We start from the raw sequence: 27,565 nt of genomic DNA, 5'->3' as shown, positions 1-27,565 counted from the left end.
GCTGGGTGTGAGAAATATCTTGGCAAAAGACAACTTTTCCCATTTTTTTATACAAAGTTGGCATTTGATCGAGATAGTTATCTCACCCAGCATGGGTATATGTAAAATGACACCTAACAGGTATATTAGATGCTGTTTTGATAACAACGTCTAATATACCTGCTACCTGGTCCTCTGGTGGTCCCTTTTGTTTGGATCGACCACCAGAGGACACAGGTAGCTCAGTAATAAGTAGCACCAAGCACCACACTACACTACACCCCCCCTGTCACTTATTAACCCCTTATTAACCCCTAATCACCCCTGATCACCCCATATAGACTCCCTGATCACCCCCCTGTCATTGATCACCCCCCTGTCATTGATCACCCCCCTGTAAGGCTCCATTCAGACATCCGTATGATTTTTACAGATCCACTGATACATGGATCGGATCCGCAAAACACATACGGACGTCTGAATGGAGCCTTACAGGGGGGTGATCAATAACAAGGGGGTGATCACCCCATATAGACTCCATGATCACCCCCCTGTCATTGATCACCCCCCTGTAAGGCTGCATTCAGATGTCCGTATGTTTTTTATGGATCCACGGATACATAGATCGGATCCGCAAAACACATACGGACATCTGAATGGAGCCCTATAGGGGGGTGATCAATGACAGGGGGGTGATCACCCCATATAGACTCCCTGATCACCCCCCTGTCATTGATCACCCCCCTGTAAGGCTCCATTCAGACATTTTTTTGGCCCAAGTTAGCGGAATTTTAATTTTTTTTTCTTACAAAGTCTCATATTCCACTAACTTGTGTCAAAAAATAAAATCTCACATGAACTCACCATACCCCTCACGGAATCCAAATGCGTAAAAAATTTTAGACATTTATATTCCAGACTTCTTCTCACGCTTTAGGGCCCCTAGAATGCCAGGGCAGTATAAATACCCCAAATGTGACCCCATTTCGGAAAGAAGACACCCCAAGGTATTCGCTGAGGGACCTATTGAGTCCATAAAAGATTGAAATTTTTGTCCCAAGTTAGCGGAAAGGGAGACTTTGTGAGAAAAAAAAAATATATCAATTTCCGCTAACTTGTGCCAAAAAAAATAATTTCTATGAACTTGCCATGCCCCTCATTGAATACCTTGGGGTGTCTTCTTTCCAAAATGGGGTCACATGTGGGGTATTTATACTGCCCTGGCATTTTAGGGGCCCTAAAGCGTGAGAAGAAGTCTGGGATCCAAATGTCTAAAAATGCCCTCATAAAAGGAATGTGGGCCCCTTTGCGCATCTAGGCTGCAAAAAAGTGTCACACATCTGGTATCCCCGTACTCAGGAGAAGTTGGAAAATGTGTTTTGGGGTGTCTTTTTACATATACCTATGCTGGGTGTGAGAAATATCTTGGCAAAAGACAACTTTTCCCATTTTTTTATACAAAGTTGGCATTTGATCGAGATAGTTATCTCACCCAGTATGGGTATATGTAAAATGACACCCCAAAACACATTGCCCAACTTCTCCTGAGTACGGGGATACCAGATGTGTGACACTTTTTTGCAGCCTAGGTGGGCAAAGGGGCCCACATTCCAAAGAGCACCTTTTGGATTTCACCGGCCATTTTTTACAGATTTTGATTTCAAACTACTTCTCACGCATTCGGGCCCCTAAAATGCCAGGGCAGTATAACTACCCCACAAGTGACCCCATTTTGGAAAGAAGACACCCCAAGGTATTTCGTGATGGGCATAGTGAGTTCATGGAAGTTTTTATTTTTTGTCACAAGTTAGTGGAATATGGGACTTTGTAAGAAAAAAAAAATAATCATCATTTTCCGCTAACTTCCCGAAATGGGGTCATTTGTGGGGTGTTTCTACTGTTTGGGCATTGTAGAACCTCAGGAAACATGACAGGTGCTCAGAAAGTCAGAGCTGCTTCAAAAAGCGGAAATTCACATTTTTGTACCATAGTTTGTAAACGCTATAACTTTTACCCAAACCATTTTTTTTTTACCCAAACATTTTTTTTTTATCAAAGACATGGAGAACAATACATTTAGAGAAAAAATTATATATGGATGTAGTTTTTTTGCCAAATTTTACAACTGAAAGTGAAAAATGTCATTTTTTTGCAAAAAAATCGTTAAATTTTGATTAATAACAAAAAAAGTAGCAATGTCAGCAGCAATGAAATACCACCAAATGAAAGCTCTATTAGTGAGAAGAAAAGGAGGTAAAATTCATTTGGGTGGTAAGTTGCATGACCGAGCAATAAACGGTCAAAGTAGTGTCGGTCAGAAGTGTAAAAAGTGGCCTGGTCATTAAAGGGCTTCTGTCACCCCACTAAAGTGATTTTTTTTTTTTGGGCTAGTTAAATTAGTTATATTGCGATATATGAAAATATAATGGTGTTACTTACTTTGATCCAGCAGTTTCTTCCAAAAACGAAGTTTTATAATATGTAAATTAGGTCTCTACCAGCAAGTAGGGCGGCTACTTGCTGGTAGCTGCTGCAGAAAACCGCCCCCTCGTCGTGTTGATTGACAGGGCCAGCCGGGATCTCCTCCTCCGGCCAGCCCTGTCGGCATTTCAAAAATCGTGCGCCTGTGTTCATTCGGCGCAGGCGCTCTGAGATGAGGAGGCTCGCCTCCTCAGAACTCCCTCAGTGCGCCTGCGCCGATGACATCACCGAAATAGAAGACGTCATCGGCGCAGGCGCACTGAGGGAGTGCTGAGGAGACGAGCCTCCTCATCTCAGAGCGCCTGCGCCGAATGAACACAGGCGCGCGATTTTTGAAATGCCGACAGGGCTGGCCGGAGGAGGAGATCCCGGCTGGCCCTGTCAATCAACACGACGAGGTGGCGGTTTTCTGCAGCAGCTACCAGCAAGTAGCCGCCCTACTTGCTGCTAGAGACCTAATTTACATATTATAAAACTTCGTTTTTGGAAGAAACTGCTGGATCAAAGTAAGTAACACCATTATATTTTCATATATCGCAATATAACTAATTTAACTAGCCCAAAAAAAAAATATCACTTTAGTGGGGTGACAGAAACCCTTTAAGGGTGTTTAAGGTAGGGGGGCTGAAGTGGTTAACAAGTGTGAGGCACATATGCAAACTGTTGTAATTTCTACACCGTTCACCTGATTTGGATGTACATACCCTCAAATTAAAGCTGACAGTCTGCAGTTAAAGCACATCTTGTTCATTTCATTTCAAATCCATTGTGGTGGTGTATAGATCCAAAAATGTTAGAATTGTGTTGATGTCCCAAAATTTATGGACCTGACTGTATATCCTCTTTCTTGAAATCGTCTCTTCAGGTCCATAGACCGATTCTTATACTGTACTTCATTAGAACATATTATTTTTAATCTCAGGAACTGACCTGTGAGGATTCCATCAATAGTGGGTGCACTGATTCTGCATGTAGAAGGGCATTCACCGCTGTTTGTTTTCTATAAATGTCTGTCTCCAACTTTTCTTTTTACCTTTTAAGGGGTTATCCAAGACTATATGCCCGGGCCCCTTACAATGAATATACTTACCTGGTCCCTGCACCGCCACTGCAGCTTCTCCCCGTGCGCGGATGAAAACATCTGGGGCCAGATTTATCATTAGCTCAGGTCAGAATAATGGAGTGAAAAAGTCCCAAATGCTAAAACTGCGCACAAATTTGCAACTTTTTTCTGCTCTGCACTATGCTCGCCAGTTTTCTGAAAGTGGGCGTGTTTTCTTATGTAAATGAATCTCTAGACAGATTTACTATTGGGACTATTTAAAAAAGTCGCAAAAAAGTCGCAAAAAAGTCCCAATTTCACTCCAGTGAGGACCATGCTTATCTTATGAGACTTTTTAATAGAACATGCGACTTTTTCATAAAAACGTGCAACTTTTCCGTAAAGATGTGCGACTTTTGTAAAGCTGCTTACTGACGGATAAACTGCTACCGTCAAACCACATTTATTACAGTCTTAAAGGGCCGATCATAAATCTGACTTGGCTAAAACTGACTTTAGCCATATGTTAAAGTGGAGTGAGCTGTCAGAGTAATGATAAATCTGGCCCCTGGTGTCTGGGGGAAAAGCCAATGGCAGGTGGGGATGGGGAAGAGTCTCCCTAGCATTACCCGCCAATAGCTTGGATAAGTAAGGCTACTTTCACACTAGCGGCAGGACGGATCAGACAGCGTGAACAGCTATTTTGCTGTGCCGCCAGCCTGCCGCTCCGTCCCTATCGACTATAATGGGGACGGGGACGGAGCTCCAGCACAGCATGGCAAAAGGCCGCCGGACTAAAAGTACTGCATGTCCAAGTTTTAACTCCGATGGCCTCTCGCCGTGCACTGCCGTGCTGCGCTGGAGCTCTGCCCCCGTCCCCATTATAGTCAATGTGGACAGAGTGGCGGTCCGGCGGCACGGCGAAATAGCGGCAGGCGGGATCCGACAGGGTAAATAGCCTGTCGGATCCGTCCTGCCGCTAGTGTGAAAGTATCCTAAAAGCATTAAAAAGTTATTACCACATAACGTGACACGTGCAAAAATAGGCACTGTCTTTAAGGTAAAAATGGCTATGTCCTGAAGAGGTTAAAGATATGAAATTGAAATTTATAGATGATTCATAAAAAATATAGTTTACCAAAAAGAAGTACAGTAACTGACACATACACACATCTATATTTAGTGCAAAGTGCAGAATTGTATGTTACCAGAATATTGCTTGAAATTGCATTAGCAGGAAATGCCTCCTATTGATAAAAAAAACTGCATTTAAATATAGTAAGCACACTAACAGATGCTTTGTTCCCGCCATGTTAATCAGGTATATGTGGGAATAAAAACAGGTGTCCAAGAGCCACTGACCAATCCTACAGTAGTCTCAGTGTAGTCTATGAAGACAGACCAGTATATATACAGTGCATTGTATGTCAGTATGCTAGCAATTCCAAGATGAAGGGTGTTCTGGCATTACTTGCCTTGGTGGCAGCTGTCTCCAGCATGGAGAATTACAGCGGGTAAGTACCACGTCTTTAGGTATACTGTCCACTCCTTATATCATTGAGGTATATGTAGAAGTTCTAAAGCCATGGTTTTTCTTTGCCTGCTGTGAAAGCTTTTTATTTTTCAAGCTTAAAGGGAGTCTGTCACCAGCATTTCACTTTTTTAACCCTTCCCACAGCTCCCTAGCATGCTTACAGTTAATAAAAACGTTACCTCTGGCATCAATCCTGGACTTATAGAACCCTCAAAAACGATCTTTATAAGATATGCAAATGAGGGTTCGCAAGTGGCCAGGGGCGCCGTTACTCTCTTAGGTGCCCTGCTGGCTCAGCCTTCTCATTGCGTCCCCCCGCCCCTTCCTACCCTCGGCCCACCCATCCTTTCCCTCTGACCGCCTTTGTACTAACTTGTTATTCTGCCGATATCCCGCGCCTGCGCACTCATTCCTTTGGCCGGCGCATGCGCACTGCGATGCCCATTCCTTGTACGGCATCACAGTAACTATTGCGCATGCGCCGGCTAACGCCGCCGATGGACCGCCTCCTTTGTTGTGTTTTCGCGTCGTTAGGCGGCGCATGTGAAATAGTTACTGTGATGCCGTACAAGGAATGGGCATCGCAGTGCGCATGCGCCGGCCAAAGGAATGAGTGCGCAGGCGCGGGATATCGGCAGAATAACAAGTTAGTACAAAGGCGGTCAGAGGGAAAGGATGGGCGGGCGGAGGGTAGGAAGGGGCGGGGGGACGCAATGAAAAGGCTGAGCAAGCAGGGCACCTAACAGAGTAACGCCGCCCTGGGCACTTGCGAGCCCTCATTTGCATATGTTATAAAGATCGTTTTTGAGGGTTCTATAAGTCCAGGATTGATGCCAGAGGTAAAGTTTTTATTAACTGTAAGCATGCTAGGGAGCTGTGGGAAGGGTTAAAAAAGTGAAATGCTGGTGACAGACTCCCTTTAAAAATGCTATCATAAAAACAGCAGTTCATATACTAATACATGTAATTGATGAAGCTGATCGTGCCAGTAGTGAGCAGGAATTGCTGACTGGCCAACCATGAATGCTCAAAGACCAAACTAAAACCAGGGTCTTTGACAACACCATTCCTGATTTCCGTTCTGCTCCATTAGAAGAACAGAACAATGAAAATAACGGAACATTACAGAGACTACAATGGAGTCTGTTCAGCTTCCGTTTGAGATCCTGTTTTTATACCGGACATAAAGTCCTGCATGCAGGATTTGTTTTCCAGTCTTTTTGATAGAATCTGCGACATAGGCTCCGACCACAGTAGGGAAAATGTGCAGCAGATCTGGCTAAAATCTTCCGGTGTTTCATCTTCTGGAAAAGGGCTAGGTATTGCTTTCATAATTGCAGCAGGTCTTCTGCTTTAAGTAAAACCCCTAGCATTAACTGAGATGCTGCAGAATGAAAACCCACAGCACTTGTCAGTTTACATTGCAGCTTTTATGAAATCTCATCCACTTTGTTTATACTGTAAATGCTGTTTTCTGCATGAAATTCTGCAGAGCAAAATCCGTAGCACATGTTTGGCCATACCCATTACCTGCAAAACGTAAATATCACAACGGCTGTCATGCAGGGAGGAAATGAAAGACAAATACTTATAGACCAGTTCATGATCTTATTATAAATGTAGAGCATCAGGTTCATAATAGAAAACACTGATCGCTCTAAAGAATATCAGGGCAGGGGGAAAGGGGGGCCTACTAAGCTGTAGGGTACACCCTTGATGATGTTAAAACAGGTCCACTCAGGGGATCAATTAAAGGTCAATATAACAGCCAAAAGACAATTGGTCATTTAGCCCCTCTGGGTGTACCGGCTTAAGTTGAAAAATCCACCATTGTGCACAGTATCAATGTGCTTAGTCAACAGTGTTTCTCTTTTATTTCTTATATCACCCAGGTGTTCGCCTACCCGTCGCCGCAATTCACAGGTGGTTTTGTCTATGTATTCCAGGCCACAGTCACAGTTTGCCTTATAGATCAGCAAACTGCGATATCTGGCCATAATGATTCATTCAGTTTACAGGATTGATCACTATATTACTTTTGAGCATTGATTACAGCTTACCTAGGTTGATCACATCACATCATCCTTGCTTGTAGCTGATTTGGGGATCATCAAGACATAACATTATTTTGAATATTGATTATCCTTTTTTGAAACATGACTTGGCATTATTTGGCCATAATAGCATACTAGTCCCCCGAGGAGTTGGCAGATGCCGATGAAACGCGTCGGGGCATTTGTTTGTGCATTATAGGGATATCTTATTACCCTGTTACGTATAGCAACACAGGTGTTATCCTATATGTCTGACCAAGTTAGGCAGGAACACAGAGTTGCAAATGCTTTATAGGCAAGGCTTCCATGTATGTGATTCCCAGTGGCGTCAGGAGTGATTGGACCCTTTTCACATCTGTCTGACGAAGCTGGGCAGTCAAAAACGGACAAGAGGGATGTTCTAGGGTTTGGTAGTGAGGATCTGATATAGGCAGAATTAGGGACACCTAGGGTAAGAGACCCAGCATTGTGTCCCTCTGTCTAGTATTTCCTCTTCAACTATCATTTACCATTATCCCTTAACTGGGTCCCTTTTGATCACTCTGCATGTATGAATTAATACGTACGCAGCTTGCAGTTGTTATCAATGTAATACTATTTTTATAACTTTATGGGCCTATTTTTTTATGATATTATTAAACGTTAAGTTTTATAAAGCTACCCACTATTTGTGATTTGGTGTTTAATTTAAGGGTTTAGTTCTAAATAGTAAGAATTTGGTTGACCATACTGATTTGGTTGTGTGTATTCACACAGTATCTGACCAAATAACATCGATATGGGCACCAAAACTAATTTTAACATGATCCTTTAATTCAGTTTTTATTGTCATTGTATTGCTTGGATTTACTGCATCATTGGAAGTGTTAACACTGATAAATAAATACCAGTAACATTATATTATTCCCTAATGTTTCTACAGACAACAAGTCCTGCGAATTCTCCCAACCAGTGAGGAGCAGGTGAACCTGGTTCGGGACCTGGAAAACATTGAGGAACTGACGGTAACAAACTCAATCTAAGTATAAAGTGTATATAATATATCAATAAGGGAGATTTATGAAGGCAATTATTCAATTCTTTGTATAATTTGATGAAAAATAATTAAAAATTTTTACAAAAAAGTGGTGGTGGATAGCCCCTTGTTTGTTTTCCCGTGTTAGGGGCTATAGTGCTCACTACCTTATAAGCTCTGACTAGCCTTCTTCAGAACAGTATGAAAGTCCTAAGAAATCCTTTTCTGAGATTTCTATTGCATTTTATTAGGGCATTTTGTGCAATTAGGGTCAAGCACCTATGCTGCAGTTTTGTTTCTACTCAATGGTTAAATTAACCATGTTTTGTTTTACAGATTGATTTCTGGCAGGGACCCTCCAGACCCAATAGATTCATTGACATCCGTGTACAATTCTCCAGTCTGCAGGATGTAAAGATCTATCTGGAGTTTCACAATATCCAGTACAGCATCATGATCCAAGACCTGCAGGTAGGTGTTGGTCTCAGCATAGAAAAGATTACAGCTCTAATTTTCATTTTGGATGAATTGAAGCTCATAAGTCGTTCAAAGACATAGGAATATAAACATGTTCAGTGCCGTAACATTTGCTAGTTCAGGAAAAGTCTGAAAATTTGAAGTCTAGCTTTTCACAGATTCTTTAAGCCAACTACACAAAGAGTGTGAGAAATCCAAAGTGTATCTGCAGCAGCACAATCCAAACCACATGGCGCAGATTTTGTTGTGGAATACATGCCGTAATTGGTGCGGGTCTGCCTCAGATTTCACCCCCTGCACTGCAAAGAAGGGGTGAGACCAACTCCATAAATTGAGATGCTATAGTTTTAAAATCTGTTCCACAGGTCAAGTTATGCACAGATTCCGTTGCAGAAATTTTCTGTAGTATGTAGATAAGGATCTCATACACTTTGGTGCTTTTGCATTATACTGATGTTTTGGAGTTTTTTGTACAGAATTCCGCTGAAGATTTTAGTTTAACCACATCATGCGGTAGTATTCCAAGGATTTATGTACATGGTGGGGATTTGTTTGAGGAAAATCTGCATGAAAAATGCAATAAAAAACACACAGAAATCTGCACTATTTATTGTGGATTTTGGTGTGGTTCGCTGCTGAAATGCATTGAAATCTGGACCAAACTGTCAACCTGCGGGTTTTCTGTGTATTTTAAAAACCCCATTGAAGTCTATGGGGAACAACCAAAATACATCCGCCGTGGATCCAAACAATTGACAAGCCGCATCACATGTCATTTTCCATACATACAAAATGCGCATTAACTTTGCTGGAACTGTTATTATGGTGCTGATTTTTAGCATGAATATCTGTGCACAAAAAGCGTGTGTAATACGCATCGTCTGCATGCACCTTAACAGTTTTAAAAGTAAAGCTTTGAAAAAGTTAATTAGTAAGGACCGACTGCTTCCTATATCTAGTGGTGTATTTACCGCTACGACTGCTCTACATAATGTGCACAATGGCATTTAGATAAAGTGATGAAACAGAATATCTTCATTTATAGATATATTTTCCTATTTTACCAGACTTTGTTGGATGAAGAAAGGAAAGACATGAAGATTGGACGTGCCATGGAAAATGCCCGTTCTACTGACACATTCAACTATGCCACGTACCACACCTTTGACGAGGTTAGGGTTGATGTCTGCACATTACTACAGCCCTTAGGCTCTCTTTATTCACCAAATACACGCTGACATAGACAATGTAATGCTTACATGTCATGTGTTCACAGATCAACAACTTTATTGACACTCTGGTGGCTGAAAATCCTGGCTTTGTGAGCAAAATCGAGATTGGCAGAAGCTATGAGGGTCGCCCTCTGAATGTTCTGAAGGTAAGACTGATCCATACTTTGGGCACATTTAGACATACGGTGTAAGTGCAAGTGTATTTTCGTCTCCACTTCAAATTTGTATGTGAAATGTTTTTCTTTTTAATGATTTATGACAAGTTAATTTCCTATATATTACATTACATTTTATCGCTTTCAAGCATATACAGATCAGATTCAAATTGCCATTTAACATGCCCAATAGATAAAAAAAACAAGAACAAAATATCAGAAATAAGGCGTATGTGTCTTTTCTTCAGGTTCCTCCAATCCTCCACCTTTTTTTTTACTTTTAATGTTATAATCGCACCAGTCTTCTCAAGAACAAGTCATTACAGTAGCTAATCCATGGACCCAACCCAAAACTTCCTCATACTTTGCATCTTTTATGAAATCTCAAAGCATCTATTTTCTCTCCATACATGATATCAACCTTATCCATTACACGTGTTACATTGATGCCACTATTTTTCTGCAAGGTTTGCCCCTGGAGATTAATTAATGAATAGAGTTGAGCGAACACCTGGATGTTCGGGTTCGACGAGTTCGGCCGAACTTTCGAAAAATGTTCGGGTTCGGGATCCGAACTCGACCCGAACTTCATCCCGAACCCGAACCCCATAGAAGTCAATGGGGACCCGAACTTTTGGGCACTAAAAAGGCTGTAAAACACACCCGGAAAGGGCTAGAGGGCTGCAAAAGGCAGCAAAATGTAGTTAAATCCCCTGCAAACAAATGTAGATAGGGAAATGATGAGTTAACATAAAATAAATAAAAATTAAACAATATTAATTGGAGTGAGGTCCCATAGCACAGAATCAGGCTTCAAGTCACCCACCAATGGAGAAGGTCACTTACTATTATTTTGACCACAGCACCCAGACAAAGGAGAGAGGTCCCACAGCAGAGAACCAGGCATCATATCACCCACCACAGGAGTAGGCCACCATTTAGTTACTTTGACCCCTACACCCAGACGGAGGAGAGAGGTTACACAGCAGAGAATCAGGCATTTAGATCACCCACCACAGGAGTAGGCCACCATTGAATCAGACCCCGGCAACCATGTCAGATGGCACAAGCATAAGCTTTATATCAACCAGCACAGGAGAAGGCGACTTTGACAGACTTTGACCCCTACACCCGGACGGAGGAGAGAGGTTTCAAAGCAGAGAATCAGGCATTTAGATCACCCACCACAGGAGTAGGCCCCAATTTAATGGGACCCCGGCAACCATGTCAGATGGCACAACCATCAGCTTCATATCAATCAGCACAGGAGAAGGCGACTTTGAAAGACTTTGACCCCTACACCCAGACGGAGGAGAGAGGTTTCACAGCAGAGAATCAGGCATTTAGATCACCCACCACAGGAGTAGGCCCCCATTGAATCAGACCCTGGCAACCATGTCAGATGGCACAACCATCAGCTTTATATCAATCAGCACAGGAGAAGGCGACTTTGAAAGACTTTGACCCCTACACCCAGATGGAGGAGAGAGGTTTCACAGCAGAGAATCAGGCATCATATCAACCACCACAGGAGAAGCCACCATTTAGTTACTTTGACCCCTGCACCCAGGAAGAGGAGAGAGGCACCACAGCACATATTCTGGCATCATATCAGCCACCACAGGAGAAGCCACCATTGAGTTACTTTGACCCCCGCACCCAGGAAGAGGAGAGAGGCACCACAGCACATATTCTGGCATCATATCAGCCACCACAGGAGAAGCCACCATTGAGTTACTTTGACCCCCGCACCCAGGAAGAGGTGAGAGGCACCACAGCACATATTCTGGCATCATATCAGCCACCACAGGAGAAGCCACCATTGAGTTACTTTGACCCCTGCACCCAGGAAGAGGAGAGAGGCCCCACAGCACATATTCTGGCATCATATCAGCCACCACAGGAGAAGCCACCATTTAGTTACTTTGACCCCTTCACCCAAACAGAGGAGAGAGGTTCCACATCAGAGAATCAGGCATCATATCAACCACCACAGGAGTAGGCCACAATTTAATGGGACCCCGGCAACCATGTCAGATGGCACAACCATCAGCTTCATATCAATCAGCACAGGAGAAGGCGACTTTGAAAGACTTTGACCCCTACACCCAGACGGAGGAGAGAGGTTTCACAGCAGAGAATCAGGCATTTAGATCACCCACCACAGGAGTAGGCCCCCATTGAATCAGACCCTGGCAACCATGTCAGATGGCACAACCATCAGCTTTATATCAATCAGCACAGGAGAAGCCACCATTGAGTTACTTTGACCCCTGCACCCAGGAAGAGGAGAGAGGCCCCACAGCACATATTCTGGCATCATATCAGCCACCACAGGAGAAGCCACCATTGAGTTACTTTGACCCCCGCACCCAGGAAGAGGAGAGAGGCCCCACAGCACATATTCTGGCATCATATCAGCCACCACAGGAGAAGCCACCATTGAGTTACTTTGACCCCTGCACCCAGGAAGAGGAGAGAGGCCCCACAGCACATATTCTGGCATCATACTAACCACCACAGGAGAAGCCACCATTGAGTTACTTTGACCCCTGCACCCAGGAAGAGGAGAGAGGCCCCACAGCACATATTCTGGCATCATATCAGCCACCACAGGAGAAGCCACCATTGAGTTACTTTGACCCCCGCACCCAGGAAGAGGAGAGAGGCACCACAGCACATATTCTGGCATCATATCAGCCACCACAGGAGAAGCCACCATTGAGTTACTTTGACCCCCGCACCCAGGAAGAGGAGAGAGGCACCACAGCACATATTCAGGCATCATATCACACACCACAGGAGAAGGCCTCTTTCAGTGATTTAGGCCTTTGGACCCAGACAGAGGAGAGAGGCACCACAGCACATATTCTGGCATCATATCAGCCACCACAGGAGAAGCCACCATTGAGTTACTTTGACCCCTGCACCCAGGAAGAGGAGAGAGGCCCCACAGCACATATTCTGGCATCATATCAGCCACCACAGGAGAAGCCACCATTTAGTTACTTTGACCCCTGCACCCAGGAAGAGGAGAGAGGCACCACAGCACATATTCTGGCATCATATCAGCCACCACAGGAGAAGCCACCATTTAGTTACTTTGACCCCTTCACCCAAACAGAGGAGAGAGGTTCCACATCAGAGAATCAGGCATCATATCAACCACCACAGGAGTAGGCCACAATTTAGTTTATTTGACCCCTGCACCCAGGAAGAGGAGAGAGGCCCCACAGCACATATTCTGGCATCATATCACACACCACAGGAGAAGGCCTCTTTCAGTGATTTAGGCCTTTGGACCCAGACAGAGGAGAGAGGTCAGAGATTAGCTTCATATCCCCCAGCACAGCAGACGACCGCTTTATTTGACTTAGGCCTCAGCACCCAGACAGAAGACAGAGGTAGCATGGCAGAGGTTATGGCTTCATGTCACCCGTTAGTTTAACCGGCCACTTTCATCTGGTTAGGCCCCGGCGCCCAGACAGAGAAGAGTTTCATTCAACTGTGGGTTTCATAAAATTTGTATCAAATAAAGAAGTGGCCCGTAGCACAACAAGACATGTTTTAGGCAGTTAATAAGGACTACTCTGCACAAGGGAGGGACAGGTCCTGTGGGATCCATGCCTGGTTCATCTTTATGAAGGTCAGCTTGTCCACGTTGGCTGTGGACAGGCGGCTGCGCTTGTCAGTAATGACGCCCCCTGCCGTGCTGAATACGCGTTCAGATAAAACGCTGGCCGCCGGGCAGGAAAGCACCTCCAAGGCATAACATGCTAACTCTGGCCACGTGGACAATTTCAAAACCCAGTAGTTGAATGGGGCCGAACCATCCGTCAGGATGTGGAGGGGTGTGCAGACATACTGTTCAACCATGTTAGTGAAATGCTGCCTCCTGCTAACACGTTCCGTATCAGGTGTCGGTGCAGATAGCTGTGGCGTGGAGACAAAACTTTTCCACATTTCTGCCATGCTAACCCTGCCCTCAGATGAGCTGGCCGTGACACAGCTGCGTTGGCGACCTCTTGCCACTCCTCTGCGTTCACCTTCCACCTGTTCCCCTGTGACATGTGGGAATGCTCTCAAGAGCGCCTCTATCAGCGTGCGCTTGTACTCGCGCATCTTACGGTCGCGCTCCAGTTCAGGAATTAAAGTGGGCACATTGTCTTTATACCGGGGATCCAGCAGGGTGGCCACCCAGTAGTCTGCACACGTTAAAACGTGGGCAACTCTGCTGTCGTTGCGCAGGCATTGGAGCATATATTCGCTCATGTGGGCCAGGCTACCCATGGGTAAGGACAAGCTGTCCTCTGTGGGAGGCGTATCGTCATCGTCCACCGTATCCCCCCAGCCACGCACCAGTGATGGGCCTGGGCTGCCACCCCGCTGTGAACTTGCGTCATCCTCGTCCCCCTCCACCTCCTCCTCCTCATCCTCCTCGTCCTCCAGTACAGTGCCTTGGCTGGCGACTTGTGAACCTGTCCTCTGCTGCTTAAACAAACCTCCCTCTGAGCCACTTCGAACAGACTGGCCCGAAAGTGTTAGAAACGAGCCCTCATCCTCCTCCTCCTCCTCCACCTGGGCCACCTCCTCTAACATCATTGCCCTAAGTGTTTTCTCAAGGAGACATAGAAGTGGTATTGTAACGCTGATAACAGTGTCATCGCCACTGGCCATGTTGGTGGAGTACTCGAAACAGCGCAGCAGGGCACACAGGTCTCGCATGGAGGCCCAATCATTGGTGGTGAAGTGGTGCTGTTCGGCAGTACGACTGACGCGAGCGTGCTGCAGCTGAAACTCCACTATGGCCTGCTGCTGCTCGCACAGTCTCTCCAGCATGTGCAAGGTGGAGTTCCACCGGGTGGGCACGTCGCATATGAGGCGGTGAGCGGGAAGGCCGAAGTTCCGCTGTAACGCAGACAGGCGAGCAGCGGCAGGATGTGAACGGCGGAAGCGCGCACAGACGGCCCGCACTTTATGCAGCAGCTCTGACATGTTGGGGTAGTGGTGAATGAACCTCTGCACCACCAAGTTCAGCACATGCGCCAGGCAAGGGATGTGCGTCAAACCGGCTAGTCCCAGAGCTGCCACGAGATTTCGCCCATTATCGCATACCACCAGGCCTGGCTTGAGGCCCACCGGCAGAAACCACTCGTCGGTCTGTTGTTCAATACCCCGCCACAACTCCTTTGCGCTGTGGGGCCTGTCCCCCAAACATATGAGTTTCAGAATGGCCTGCTGACGTTTACCCCGGGCTGTGCTGAAGTTGGTGGTGAAGGTGTGTGGCTGACCGGATGAGCTGGTGGAAGCAGTGGAGGAGGAAGCCGAGTAGGAGGAGGAGGCTACAGGAGGCAGAGAATGATGCCCTGCGATCCTAGGGGGCGGAAGGACGTGCGCCAAGGAACTGTCCGCCGGGGGCCCAGCCGCCACTACATTCATCCAGTGTGCAGTTAGTGAGATATAGCGTCCCTGGCCGTGCTTACTGGTCCACGTATCTGTGGTTAGGTGGACCTTGCCACAAATGGCGTTGCGCAGTGCACACTTGATTTTATCGGACACTTGCATGTGCAGGGAAGGCACGGCTGTCTTGGAGAAGTAGTGGCGGCTGGGAACCACATACTGCGGGACAGCCATGGCCATAAGCTGTTTGAAGCTGTCTGTGTCCACCAGCCGGAATGACAGCATTTCAAAGGCCAGCAGTTTAGAAATGCTGGCGTTCAGGCCAAGGGCTCGAGGGTGACTCGGGGGGAATTTGCGCTTCCTCTCTAAGGTTTGAGATATTGAGAGCTGAACGCTGCTGTGTGATATAGTGGAGACGCTAGTTGACGGTGGCGGTGGTGGTGGTGTCGGTGGCACATCCTCTGTTTGCTGCTCGGCAGGTGGCAACATTCCTCTCGAGGCGGAAGCCGAGGCAGCAGCGGTAGAGGGAGCAGGGGGAGCCTCAGCGAGTGCCTGGTTTTTAAGGTGTGTACCCCACTGCAGTTCATGCTTTGCATGTAGATGCCTGGTCATGCAGGTTGTGCTGAGGTTCAGAACGTTAATGCCTCGCCTCAGGCTCTGATGGCAGAGCGTGCAAGTCACTCGGGTCTTGTCGGTAGGACATTGTTTAAAGAAGTGCCATGCCAGGGAACTCTTTGAAGCTGCCTTTGTGGGGCTGGGTCCCTGTTGGCGATGTCCAGTAGCAGGCGAACTCTGGGGGCGGCGGCTCGTCTGCTTTGGCCCCCTGCTCCCTCTTTGGCTTCGCTGTTGTCTCGGTCTCACCACTACCTCTTCCTCTGAACTGTGAAAGTCATCGCCACGACCTTCAGTCCATGTGGGGTCTAAGACCTCATCGTCCTCTGCATCGTCTTCCACCCAGTCTCCCTCCCTGACCTCCTCCTGTTCAGTCTGCACACTGCAAAAAGACGCGGCAGTGGGCACCTGTGTTTCGTCATCATCAGAGAGTCGGTGACTCTGCTGTGGTGGTATTCCCATGTCCTCTTCATCTAGAGACATAAGTGGTTGTGCGTCAGTGCATGGTATGTCTTCCTCCACTGGGGAAGGGCTAGGTGGACGCCCCTGGGAAACCCTGGAAGCAGAGTCTTCAAACAGAAGAAGAGACTGCTGCATAACTTGTGGCTCAGACCGTTTCCCTGATATGCTTGGGGCTGATGTGACAGACTGATGGGCTTGGTTTTCAGGTGCCACCTGTGCGCTTTCCGCAGAAGACTGGGTGGAAGACCATGTGGTGAACGTGCTGGAAGCACTGTCGGCCACCCAATCGATTAATGCCTGTACCTGCTCAGGCCTTACCATCCTAAGAGCGGCATTGGGCCCCACGAGATATTGCGGTACATTCTGCCGGCTAGTTGAGGGAGTTCGTTCCCTACTGTGTGCGCCTGGGGCCGAACGGCCACGTCCTCTACCAGCAACAGAGGCTCCACGGACACCACCACGACCGCGTCCTCGTCCCTTAATAGTATTTTTCTTCATTGTTGCGATTCAACTCGCACCACAATGAAATATATTATTTTTTATAAGCAAAATCCCCTCACTGGAATACTTTCAGTCTTTTGACTGTATGGATTACAGATGGAATGACTGTTATATGTGAGTACCGCTTTCTTTGACAGATTCTAGTATGGGTACATATATGTTTTCCCAACCCCAGCACATTAGTTTGCTAATTCCAGATGTATGAAACGCAGGCCTAACTGTATCTAGTATATTGAACGCCAGATAAACTAACTTGGCCTTTTTTAAATAAAAAAAAAATTCCCTCACTGGAATACTTTCAGTCTTTTGACTGTATGGATTACAGATGGAATGACTGTTATATGTGAGTACCGCTTTCTTTGACAGATTCTAGTATGGGTACATATATGTTTTCCCAACCCCAGCACATTAGTTTGCTAATTCCAGATGTATGAAACGCAGGCCTAACTGTATCTAGTATATTGAACGCCAGATAAACTAACTTGGCCTTTTTTAAATAAAATAAAAATTCCCTCACTGGAATACTTTCAGTCTTTTGACTGTATGGATTACAGATGGAATGACTGTTATATGTGAGTACCGCTTTCTTTGACAGATTCTAGTATGGGTACATATATGTTTTCCCAACCCCAGCACATTAGTTTGCTAATTCCAGGTGTATGAAACGCAGGCCTAACTGTATCTAGTATATTGAACGCCAGATAAACTAACTTGGCCTTTTTTAAATAAAAAAAATTCCCTCACTGGAATACTTTCAGTCTTTTGACTGTATGGATTACAGATGGAATGACTGTTATATGTGAGTACCGCTTTCTTTGACAGATTCTAGTATGGGTACATATATGTTTTCCCAACCCCAGCACATTAGTTTGCTAATTCCAGATGTATGAAACGCAGGCCTAACTGTATCTAGTATATTGAACGCCAGATAAACTAACTTGGCCTTTTTTAAATAAAAAAAAAATTCCCTCACTGGAATACTTTCAGTCTTTTGACTGTATGGATTACAGATGGAATGACTGTTATATGTGAGTACCGCTTTCTTTGACAGATTCTAGTATGGGTACATATATGTTTTCCCAACCCCAGCACATTAGTTTGCTAATTCCAGATGTATGAAACGCAGGCCTAACTGTATCTAGTATATTGAACGCCAGATAAACTAACTTGGCCTTTTTTAAATAAAAAAAAAATTCCCTCACTGGAATACTTTCAGTCTTTTGACTGTATGGATTACAGATGGAATGACTGTTATATGTGAGTACCGCTTTCTTTGACAGATTCTAGTATGGGTACATATATGTTTTCCCAACCCCAGCACATTAGTTTGCTAATTCCAGATGTATGAAACGCAGGCCTAACTGTATCTAGTATATTGAACGCCAGATAAACTAACTTGGCCTTTTTTAAATAAATAAAAAATTCCCTCACTGGAATACTTTCAGTCTTTTGACTGTATGGATTACAGATGGAATGACTGTTATATGTGAGTACCGCTTTCTTTGACAGATTCTAGTATGGGTACATATATGTTTTCCCAACCCCAGCACATTAGTTTGCTAATTCCAGATGTATGAAACGCAGGCCTAACTGTATCTAGTATATTGAACGCCAGATAAACTAACTTGGCCTTTTTTAAATAAAAAAAATTCCCTCACTGGAATACTTTCAGTCTTTTGACTGTATGGATTACAGATGGAATGACTGTTATATGTGAGTACCGCTTTCTTTGACAGATTCTAGTATGGGTACATATATGTTTTCCCAACCCCAGCACATTAGTTTGCTAATTCCAGATGTATGAAACGCAGGCCTAACTGTATCTAGTATATTGAACGCCAGATAAACTAACTTGGCCTTTTTTAAATAAAAAAAATTCCCTCACTGGAATACTTTCAGTCTTTTGACTGTATGGATTACAGATGGAATGACTGTTATATGTGAGTACCGCTTTCTTTGACAGATTCTAGTATGGGTACATATATGTTTTCCCAACCCCAGCACATTAGTTTGCTAATTCCAGATGTATGAAACGCAGGCCTAACTGTATCTAGTATATTGAACGCCAGATAAACTAACTTGGCCTTTTTTAAATAAAAAAAATTCCCTCACTGGAATACTTTCAGTCTTTTGACTGTATGGATTACAGATGGAATGACTGTTATATGTGAGTACCGCTTTCTTTGACAGATTCTAGTATGGGTACATATATGTTTTCCCAACCCCAGCACATTAGTTTGCTAATTCCAGATGTATGAAACGCAGGCCTAACTGTATCTAGTATATTGAACGCCAGATAAACTAACTTGGCCTTTTTTAAATAAAAAAAAAATTCCCTCACTGGAATACTTTATGGCTTTTCACTGTATGGATTACAGGTGGACTGGTATTAGTAGGGGTGACACAAGCACACCCAAGTCCCTGATGTAGGATTTCTATGGCACAGACCACTATTACAAGTGATTAATGGACGTTGGGAGAGATTGTGCTGCAGCACTAGTCCCAAGATGGCCGCCGCCTATCAGCCCAGTAACATGTGCCACAAAATGGTCTGCACAACCTTTAAAAAAAATAGCCTTGGACTGTGCTGCTAAATCGCTATTGGTTTGAATCCCAGGTGTAGATGTCTGACTTGTTTGGAGCTTTGGAATGCACACTGTGGCAGCTTCTGCTGCAGCACTACAAGTCGCAAAATGGCGGCCGGCGGTCAGCCCAGGTACATGTGGATGGAAAAATCACTCTGGCCACTCTAAAAATAGCCAATCCCTATCAAAAAAGCAGCTCAGCTGCAGTTGTTCAGATGAATCACAGGTGGAGGAGAGAAATTTGCTTCCAGTTATTCAATTATCCCTGCCTATTCTCGCCCTAGCATCAGCTGCGTCTATCCCTGTTCTATTCACATCGGGAGTGAGCACGTCCCGACGTGCGCACAAGCTTATAAAGAGGCTGAGTCACATGCTGCACTTGGCCAATCACAGCCTTGCCAATAGTAGGCATGGCTGCGATGGCATCTTAGGGCAAGTAGTATGATGCATGTTGATTGGCTGCTTTGCAGCCTTTCAAAATGCGCCAAAATACATGCCGAACGACGAACCCGAACCCGAACTTTTACGAAAAAGTTCGGGTTCGGGTCCGTGTCACGAACACCCCAAAATTCGGTACGGACCCGAACTATGCTCGAACTGTTCGCTCAACACTATTAATGAACTTTTTCAGTTGTAGCATGATTATATATAAGCTTTATAGGTATGTATAGTTAGAACCCACAATTTGATGATTCTCAGTAGGCTGGTTTGTTTAATCAAAGTATAGTTTTGACATAAATCCATAGGACACTCAAGTCATACAGGGGTGGGTAGTACTAGATTCTATGTGCTCATTTCATATAAAATTATAAACAAGCATGGAGTACATGAAAAGAAAAACCTCAGTGGTTATTAAATTAAATCTGTATTCTATATTCTCTTCTAGTTCAGCACTGGCGCTAACCGCCCAGCTTTCTGGATTGATACTGGAATTCACTCTCGTGAGTGGGTTACTCAGGCCAGTGGTCTGTGGTTTGCTAAGAAGGTATGACATGACATTTAATTTTGCAGTGTGTTGTGTTTATTGGTTGTGGAATTAAAAATGTGTTATAATATGTATCATGCCTCAACTGTTACTTATTATAATCATACCCTCTTAAAGGCTATGGACACCTTTGGGGCAACATTTTAAAAATGAATATAGCATTCTACAAAATTTTTTGCTAAAAATCACTTATTTCAATTGTTCCTTATTAAAATGTTTCAAAAGTTTTTCTTCTACAGCTTTCAGTTACAGTGCATTTGCATGTATTAATGAATCCCAGCAGCGGTGTCTTTGCGGTATCATTTTATTCCAGATATGTCCTACAATCAGGACGCATTTCGGCATCAACAAGTATTGTTGATGAAGGCATATTTGCCGAAACTCGTCCTGGTTGTAGGACATATCTGGAATAAAATTATACCGCAAAGACACAGCTGCTGGGATTCATTAATCCATTGATTGTGGAGATTTCTCTTTTTTCCGTGCAGCGTGCACTGAGTAAGTGCTGACCAGCTCTACCCTTTACAGTGCATTTGCAGACTAGCAGGCTCTCGGCTTCATACTGAATCCATTGGAGAACTGCTCTGTCAGCTGAATCTGTATCTCTTTTCTGTACTTCCTAACAGCTCATAAACACTCACCATAGGAAAATTCTTATAAGTTTGATAACAATTTACCATAAATGAGTGTTTATGAACTGTCAGAAGTTCAGAGGAGTTCAGAGATAAAAGCTACAGATACAACCGAGGCGTTCAGAGGTAAGGGCTACAGATCCAACCTGCTAGTCTGCAAATGCACAGAAAATGAAAGCTGTAGAAGAAAAACTGTTCAAAATTTCTAATAAGGACCAATTGAAAAAAATTATTTTAGACCAAAATGAGTAGAATGCAATAATAAAAATGCCATCAAAGGCATCCATAGTTATCAGTTATTTCCTGAGTATATTTTTTATAAAGGCCTAATTTTAAACACTAAGGGGGTTTTAGACACCAGTCTTTCTAACCCCTGCACTGGCGGTGGATCTGCCGAAGTGATGTACAGGTGCCAGTCTCTACATAACTTCGGAGCATCCACCACCGGCCTAAATCTACGCCAGCTTCCCTGCTGGCATAGATTTAGAACATTTCCTATGCCCAAAACAGGCTTAGAAAATGATAAATGAGATGGGCTCAGCGGCCCGCCCTCTTCCGTGCACTCTATGTCCCCTTTTTTAGACCTGGAGTGAGCTTGGAAAAGTTGCAGATAGCGGCTCAAATAACCTTTGTGCCGCAATCTGTGCCAGATATATGTATATCTGATATATCTTATGGTGTATATCTGATAAAATATGACCGCCTAAATTTTTTCAATGCTGGGACAAAAGTTAAAATTTAGAACAAGGACATCAGGAAAAATAATGAAACTTGTATATATGTAGTAGAAAGCCGTATATGTAATGGTTTCAGCAACATATGGGAGACAGAAAAAGGTATCTATATTGCGAGATATCAATTATCACATGCATTTTATTATCTGCAGATCGTTACAGATTATGGACGTGACGCATCTCTTACTTCCACCCTGAACAAATTGGACATCTTCTTGGAAATTGTGACCAACCCTGATGGCTATGCTTACACCCACTCCAGAGTAAATATCCCATACTTGGTTATAATTAAAGCTTTATTTTCTCAGTTTCATGTCTTCTTTCTTTACATGCCATCAGATTTGCAGATGCGGTGGAGTTCTTAAATTAACCCCTTAATATTTTTTAAATTGCATTCCAAGAGCTATAACTTTTTTGTTTTCTCATCAATGTACTTGTATGAGGTCTTATTTTTTGCAGGACAAGTAATATTTTTTTAATGCACCATTTTGGGTACATGTAATGATTGATTAAAGCCAGCTGTTTAGCTAAAACTCCCTATGTTTACATCAGTAAAAAGGCATATTAGTGGTCACTAAGGGGTTAAGCACTTAACCCTTTATCATTATTTTATTACAGGACCGTATGTGGCGTAAGACCAGATCCCCCAATCCTGGCTCAACCTGTATTGGAACTGACCCTAACAGAAACTGGGATGCCGGTTTTGGAGGTAACAACGCAGAATGCTCTATTTTACATTCTGTCTTAATAGAAAAGTAAAAGGCAGCACGTCATGTGTGGGATCATCTGTGTTAGGCAATAGTGTAGCAGTTAGTATTTCTCGTTCGTTTAAAAAAAAAACAACAATTGTGTGTACTATAGCAGCTCAGCCTTATACACTTCAATGGAGCTGAGCTGCAATACCAGACACAGCCCATGGACAGGTGTGGCACTGTTTTAGAAGAAAGCAGCCATGTATTTCTAATTCTGTACAACTCCTTCTTTTTGAAATCTAGGTGGTGGATCAAGCTCAAACCCTTGCACTGAGACCTACAGAGGACGTGCTGCACATTCTGAACCAGAGGTCAAGGCTATTGTTGACTTTGTGAAGAGCCATGGCAAAATCAAGGGATTTGTTTCCATCCATAGCTATTCCCAGATGCTCCTCTACCCATATGGCTACACCACTGCTCCTGCTAAAGATGCTGCTGAATTGGTACTTTCTTTATTCATGTTATTAGTGGTTATAGTAAGAAACCAGATTGTATGTGAAGATATGGGAATCTTATTTTTATTGTTATATTATATATCTTATGCTACTTTTTTTTAATACAGAACAGTGTTTCTAGAGCAGCAGTTAATGCATTGAGATCCCTGTATGGAACACAGTACACATATGGAGACATCATTACCACCATCTGTAAGTACTGCTTTTACTTGGTATTTTGTGATTGAAATTTCTTAAAAATATGGTAAAAACCTGCTTCCATTGAAGACAATCAGCTAGAATGGCTGTCTGTATTGATATGTTATGAACATATCAATAATATATGTTGTTCTTCTTCATGTCTGCTATCGTTAACCACAGAAAATTCTTGCTCTACAGACCAGGCTAGCGGCGGTACCATAGACTGGACCTACAACCAGGGCATCAAGTACTCTTACACCTTTGAGCTTCGTGATACTGGCCGTTATGGTTTTGCCCTGCCAGCTAACCAGATTATCCCAACTGCTGAGGAGACCTGGCTGGCCCTTACTAAACTCATTGAGCATACTCGTGATAACCCTTATTAAGTAACATGAACCATACAATACAATAAAGATTCTTACTGAGACTAACTAAACATTTATTATTTATCATTTGCGGTTGTTTTTGTGTCTACATTTAAGTCTCTCTTTGCATTGTATGTCTGCGCCAAATTTATGAAATGGTGCACCTTAATAATATTTTTGGCGTGACCACAATGTGGTTTACATTTCTATGTGTAAAAGTAGACCAGGTGTCCCTGGCATAGGTCGCGACTAGAGTTGAGCGAACACCTGGATGTTCGGGTTCGACAGGTTCGGCCGAACTTCGGAAAAAAGTTCGAGTTCGGGACCCGAACTTGACCCGAACTTGACCCCGAACCCGAACCCCATTGAAGTCAATGGGGACCCGAAGTTTTGAGCACTAAAATGGCTGTAAAACTGTCATGGAAAGGGCTAGAGGGCTTCAAATGTCATCAAAATGTTGTTAAGAGCATCGCAAGTGCTCTGCAAACAAATGTGGATAGGGAAATGACTTAAAATAACATAAAATATGTAAAAATAAAAAATAATAATCTTGATCTAGGAGGACCAGGTCCATATGGAGTAGGAGGTTGAGGAGGCGGTGGATGTGGCGGTGTAGGTGGAAGTGGTGGTGGAGGATGAGGAGGTAGCCTACACTGCTTTTTGGTTTAAAATGTATTTTAATTTTTTTAAATTAGGGTACACCCCAAAACATTGGGAAATATAACCTGTGATAACCCCCTCCAGTTGTGCTAAACACACGTTCAGACAATACACCAGCTGCAGGGCAGGCCAGGACCTCCAAGGCGTAAAGGGCAAGCTCAGGTCATGTGCCCAATTTGGAGACCCAGAAGTTGCAGGGGCTGACCCCTGTCAGTTAGTTCGTGTAGGCGTGTGCATACTTACTGCCCCACCATGTCGCACGTCCCCGTGATGTTCACGATCCAATTTGATATCTGCTCTATCAACTTTCGATGTACTTTTATGCGCCTACCATGGTGATCACAGGTGGCGGGGAATCAGGGTTTCAGGCCGGAGAGGGAGCGTGAGAAAAAGAGACCAAATTTAAGGGAGATAAATTTATAAAAAAAAATTGGGATTGAGCAGAAATGTGGGAAAAGCTATTGAGGCACAAATGTGGGACAAATTACTGAAGCCCAAATGTGGGCCAAAAGAGTCAAGCGGAATTGTGGGAAAAGCTATTAAGGCGCAAATGTTGGCCAAAAGAGTATAGCGGAAATGTGGGACAAAGTATTGAAGCTTAAATGTGGTACAACTTGTTTAAGTTTAAGCATTGAATCAAAGGAGGTGGCGCGCATCAATTAAAGAAGCATTTCAGAAATTTTATTCCCTATCACCTAGGCAGAGCAGGGGTTTATTCACGTCTAAAATTGTATAATGACAACCCAAGAATGTAACAGAAAAATTACAGAAATTAATTAACCTGTCTACTTGGTAGAGCAGGGGTCTATGACAGAAAACAATTGTTTATTGTCACTCGAAAATGTAAAATAAAGATTATTGAAATTTGTTAAGCTGTCAACTAGGTAGAGGAGGGGTATATTACACCCAAAAATTGGTGAATTTCACCAGAAAATGTAACTGCCAATTTTTTTATATTTTTTTAACCGAGCTACTAGGTATAGCAGTGGTACTATACACCCAAAAATTTGTTTATTTCACCAGAAAATGTTAATGACAAAGTAGTGAAATGATATAAAATAAAACACGTACAAATTTTTTTTTTTTATTTATGAGGTTGAGTTCCATATGGAGTAGGAGTTTGAGGAGGCGGTAGACGTAGCGGTGTAGGTGGAAGCGGCGGTGGAGGAGGACGAGATAGCCAACACAGGTTTTTTGTTTTAATTTAATTTTTTAAAATGAAGGTACACTCCAAAAGAGTGTGAAATATCCAGAATACAAACATGAGCAATTGCGCTGCAGTATAACAATGGCTGATTAGTGCCGGTATACATGTCTATTCTGCACAAGGTACGGACAAGTCCTGAGGGATCCATGCCTGGTTCATTTTAATGAACGTGAGCTTGTCCACATTGGCTGTGGACAGGCGGCTGCGCTTGTCTGTGATGACGCCCCCTGCCGTGCTAAACACACGTTCAGATAATACACTGGCTGCAGGGCAGGCCAGCACCTCCAAGGCGTAAAGGGCAAGCTCAGGCCATGTGCCCAATTTGGAGACCCAAAAGTTGAAGGGGGCAGACCCGTCATTCAGTACATGTAGGCGTGTGCACACATACTGCTCCACCATGTTGGTGAAATGCTGCCTCCTGCTAAGACGTTCCATATCAGCTGGTGGTGCTGGTTATTGTGGCGTGCTGACAAAGCTTTTCCACATTTCGGCCATGCTAACCCTGCCTTCTGAGGTGCTGGCGGTGCCCAAGCTGCGTTGGCGACCTCTTCTTCCTCCTCTGCCTTCGCCTTGTGCTTCCACTGTGCCCCCGCTGTCAGGTGGGAATGCCACCAGCAGCGCGTCTACCAGCATGCGCTTGTACTCGCGCATCTTACGATCACGCTCCAGTGACGGAATTAAGGGTGGTATGTTGTCTTTGTAACGGGGATCCAGCAGCGTGGCCACCCAGTAATCAGCACAAGTTAGAATGTGGGCAACTCGGCGGTTGTTGCAGAGACACTGCAGCATGTAATCACTCATGTGTGCCAGGCTACCTAGTGGCAACGAAAAGCTGTCCTCTGTGGGAGGTGTATCGTCTGTGTCCTCTGTATCCCCCCATCCATGCACCAGTGATGGCCATGAGCTGGTCTGGGTGCCACCCTGCTGTGAACATGGTTCCTCCTCCTCCATCTCCTCCTCCTCATCCTCCACCTCCTCATCCTCCAGAACTGTGCCCTGGCTGGACAATTGTGTACCTTGGGTTTGAGGGTGCAGGAACCCACCCTCGGAGCCACTTGGGAATGACTGGCCGGAAACCCTACGAAATGATCCCTCTTCCTCCTCCTTCTGTGCCACATCCTCTTCCATCATCGCCAGGAGCTTTTTTTCACGGAGGCATAGAAGTGGGATAGAAAAAGGGGGTCAGTCAGCACATCCCAAAGCGCAGGGGCACGTTGCTATGGCTGAGAACAAGACTGTTAAACAAAACATTCAATGCAACAGCTCACTGCAAACCAAATAAAGTACAAAATTGCATCATAATTGCAAATGCTATACTAATAAGTTAGAGATGCTTGGCAAATCGTTTTGTACAAAATTATTTGAGCCCGTCTGCCGCACGTCAAGGCGATCTCTAGTTAGACGGGTTCCTAACACTAAATTTTACCTGTTATGTGCCATGACGGCTACCATATAATTCATAAAGTGCAGGTTCCACATGCATGCTAGATCCGCCTGAATTTCTGTCATTTTTGGTGCCAAAATGGCCTCCGATATATATCCGGGGAAAGCAGTTACCAGCATGCATGCCGGGCCCACTCCACACCACCCCTGGCGCCAAAAGGTCACCAAAGACTGCAATGAGAGTCCACACACTATCTCTCTCCTGGTGCCAGATGGCTTCAGTGAGTGAGGGGGAGCAGGCCAAGCTATATACTAACACTAATTAAAATCAGCCAATGGGGCAGACGAGCTGGTCAGGAGTGCACGACTAAGGAGGCAGCCACACCTCCAGCACAAGCTGCAAAGAAAAAGGGGGTCAGTCAGCACATCCCAAAGCGCGGGGGTACGTTGCTATGGCTGAGAACAAGACTGTTAAACAAAACATGCAATGCAACAGCTTACTGCAAACCAAATAAAGTACAAAATTGCATCATAATTGTAAATGCTATACTAATAAGTTAGAGATGCTTGGCAAATCGTTTTGTACAAAATTATTTGAGCCCGCCTGCCGCACGTTAAGGCGATCTCTAGTTAGACGGGTTCCTAACACTAAATTTTACCTGTTATGTGCCATGATGGCTACC

At 44.3% G+C, this 27,565-nt stretch overlaps 1 protein-coding gene across 1 annotated transcript; it reads left to right on the top strand.

Moving 5' to 3' along the window:
* The first annotated feature begins 4,951 nt into the window (after positions 1–4,951).
* Positions 4,952–23,653, top strand: LOC120984751 (carboxypeptidase A1-like). The gene is made up of 11 exons (XM_040413429.1): positions 4,952–5,016; positions 8,013–8,094; positions 8,442–8,576; positions 9,650–9,754; positions 9,859–9,960; positions 20,416–20,514; positions 22,033–22,143; positions 22,499–22,589; positions 22,876–23,075; positions 23,195–23,279; positions 23,466–23,653. The coding sequence occupies exons 1-11, from the start codon at positions 4,952–4,954 to the stop codon at positions 23,651–23,653; spliced, it is 1,263 nt and encodes a 420-aa protein (XP_040269363.1).
* Positions 23,654–27,565: the final 3,912 nt, after the last annotated feature.

This window comes from Bufo bufo, chromosome 1, assembly GCF_905171765.1.
Source record: "Bufo bufo chromosome 1, aBufBuf1.1, whole genome shotgun sequence".
In the NCBI taxonomy this organism is placed as follows: Eukaryota; Metazoa; Chordata; class Amphibia; order Anura; family Bufonidae; genus Bufo; species Bufo bufo.
Note: the sequence above shows the minus strand (reverse complement) of the source record. Positions and strands in the feature narration are given on the sequence as shown.

Excerpts from the sequence above, each read along its gene's own strand:
- LOC120984751 (XM_040413429.1), top strand. The coding sequence starts at position 4,952 with ATGAAGGGTGTTCTGGCATTACTTGCCTTGGTGGCAGCTGTCTCCAGC. Across the intron at positions 8,577-9,649 it reads TCATGATCCAAGACCTGCAG|ACTTTGTTGGATGAAGAAAG; the intron begins GTAGGTGTTGGT and ends CTATTTTACCAG. Across the intron at positions 20,515-22,032 it reads GTCTGTGGTTTGCTAAGAAG|ATCGTTACAGATTATGGACG; the intron begins GTATGACATGAC and ends TATTATCTGCAG.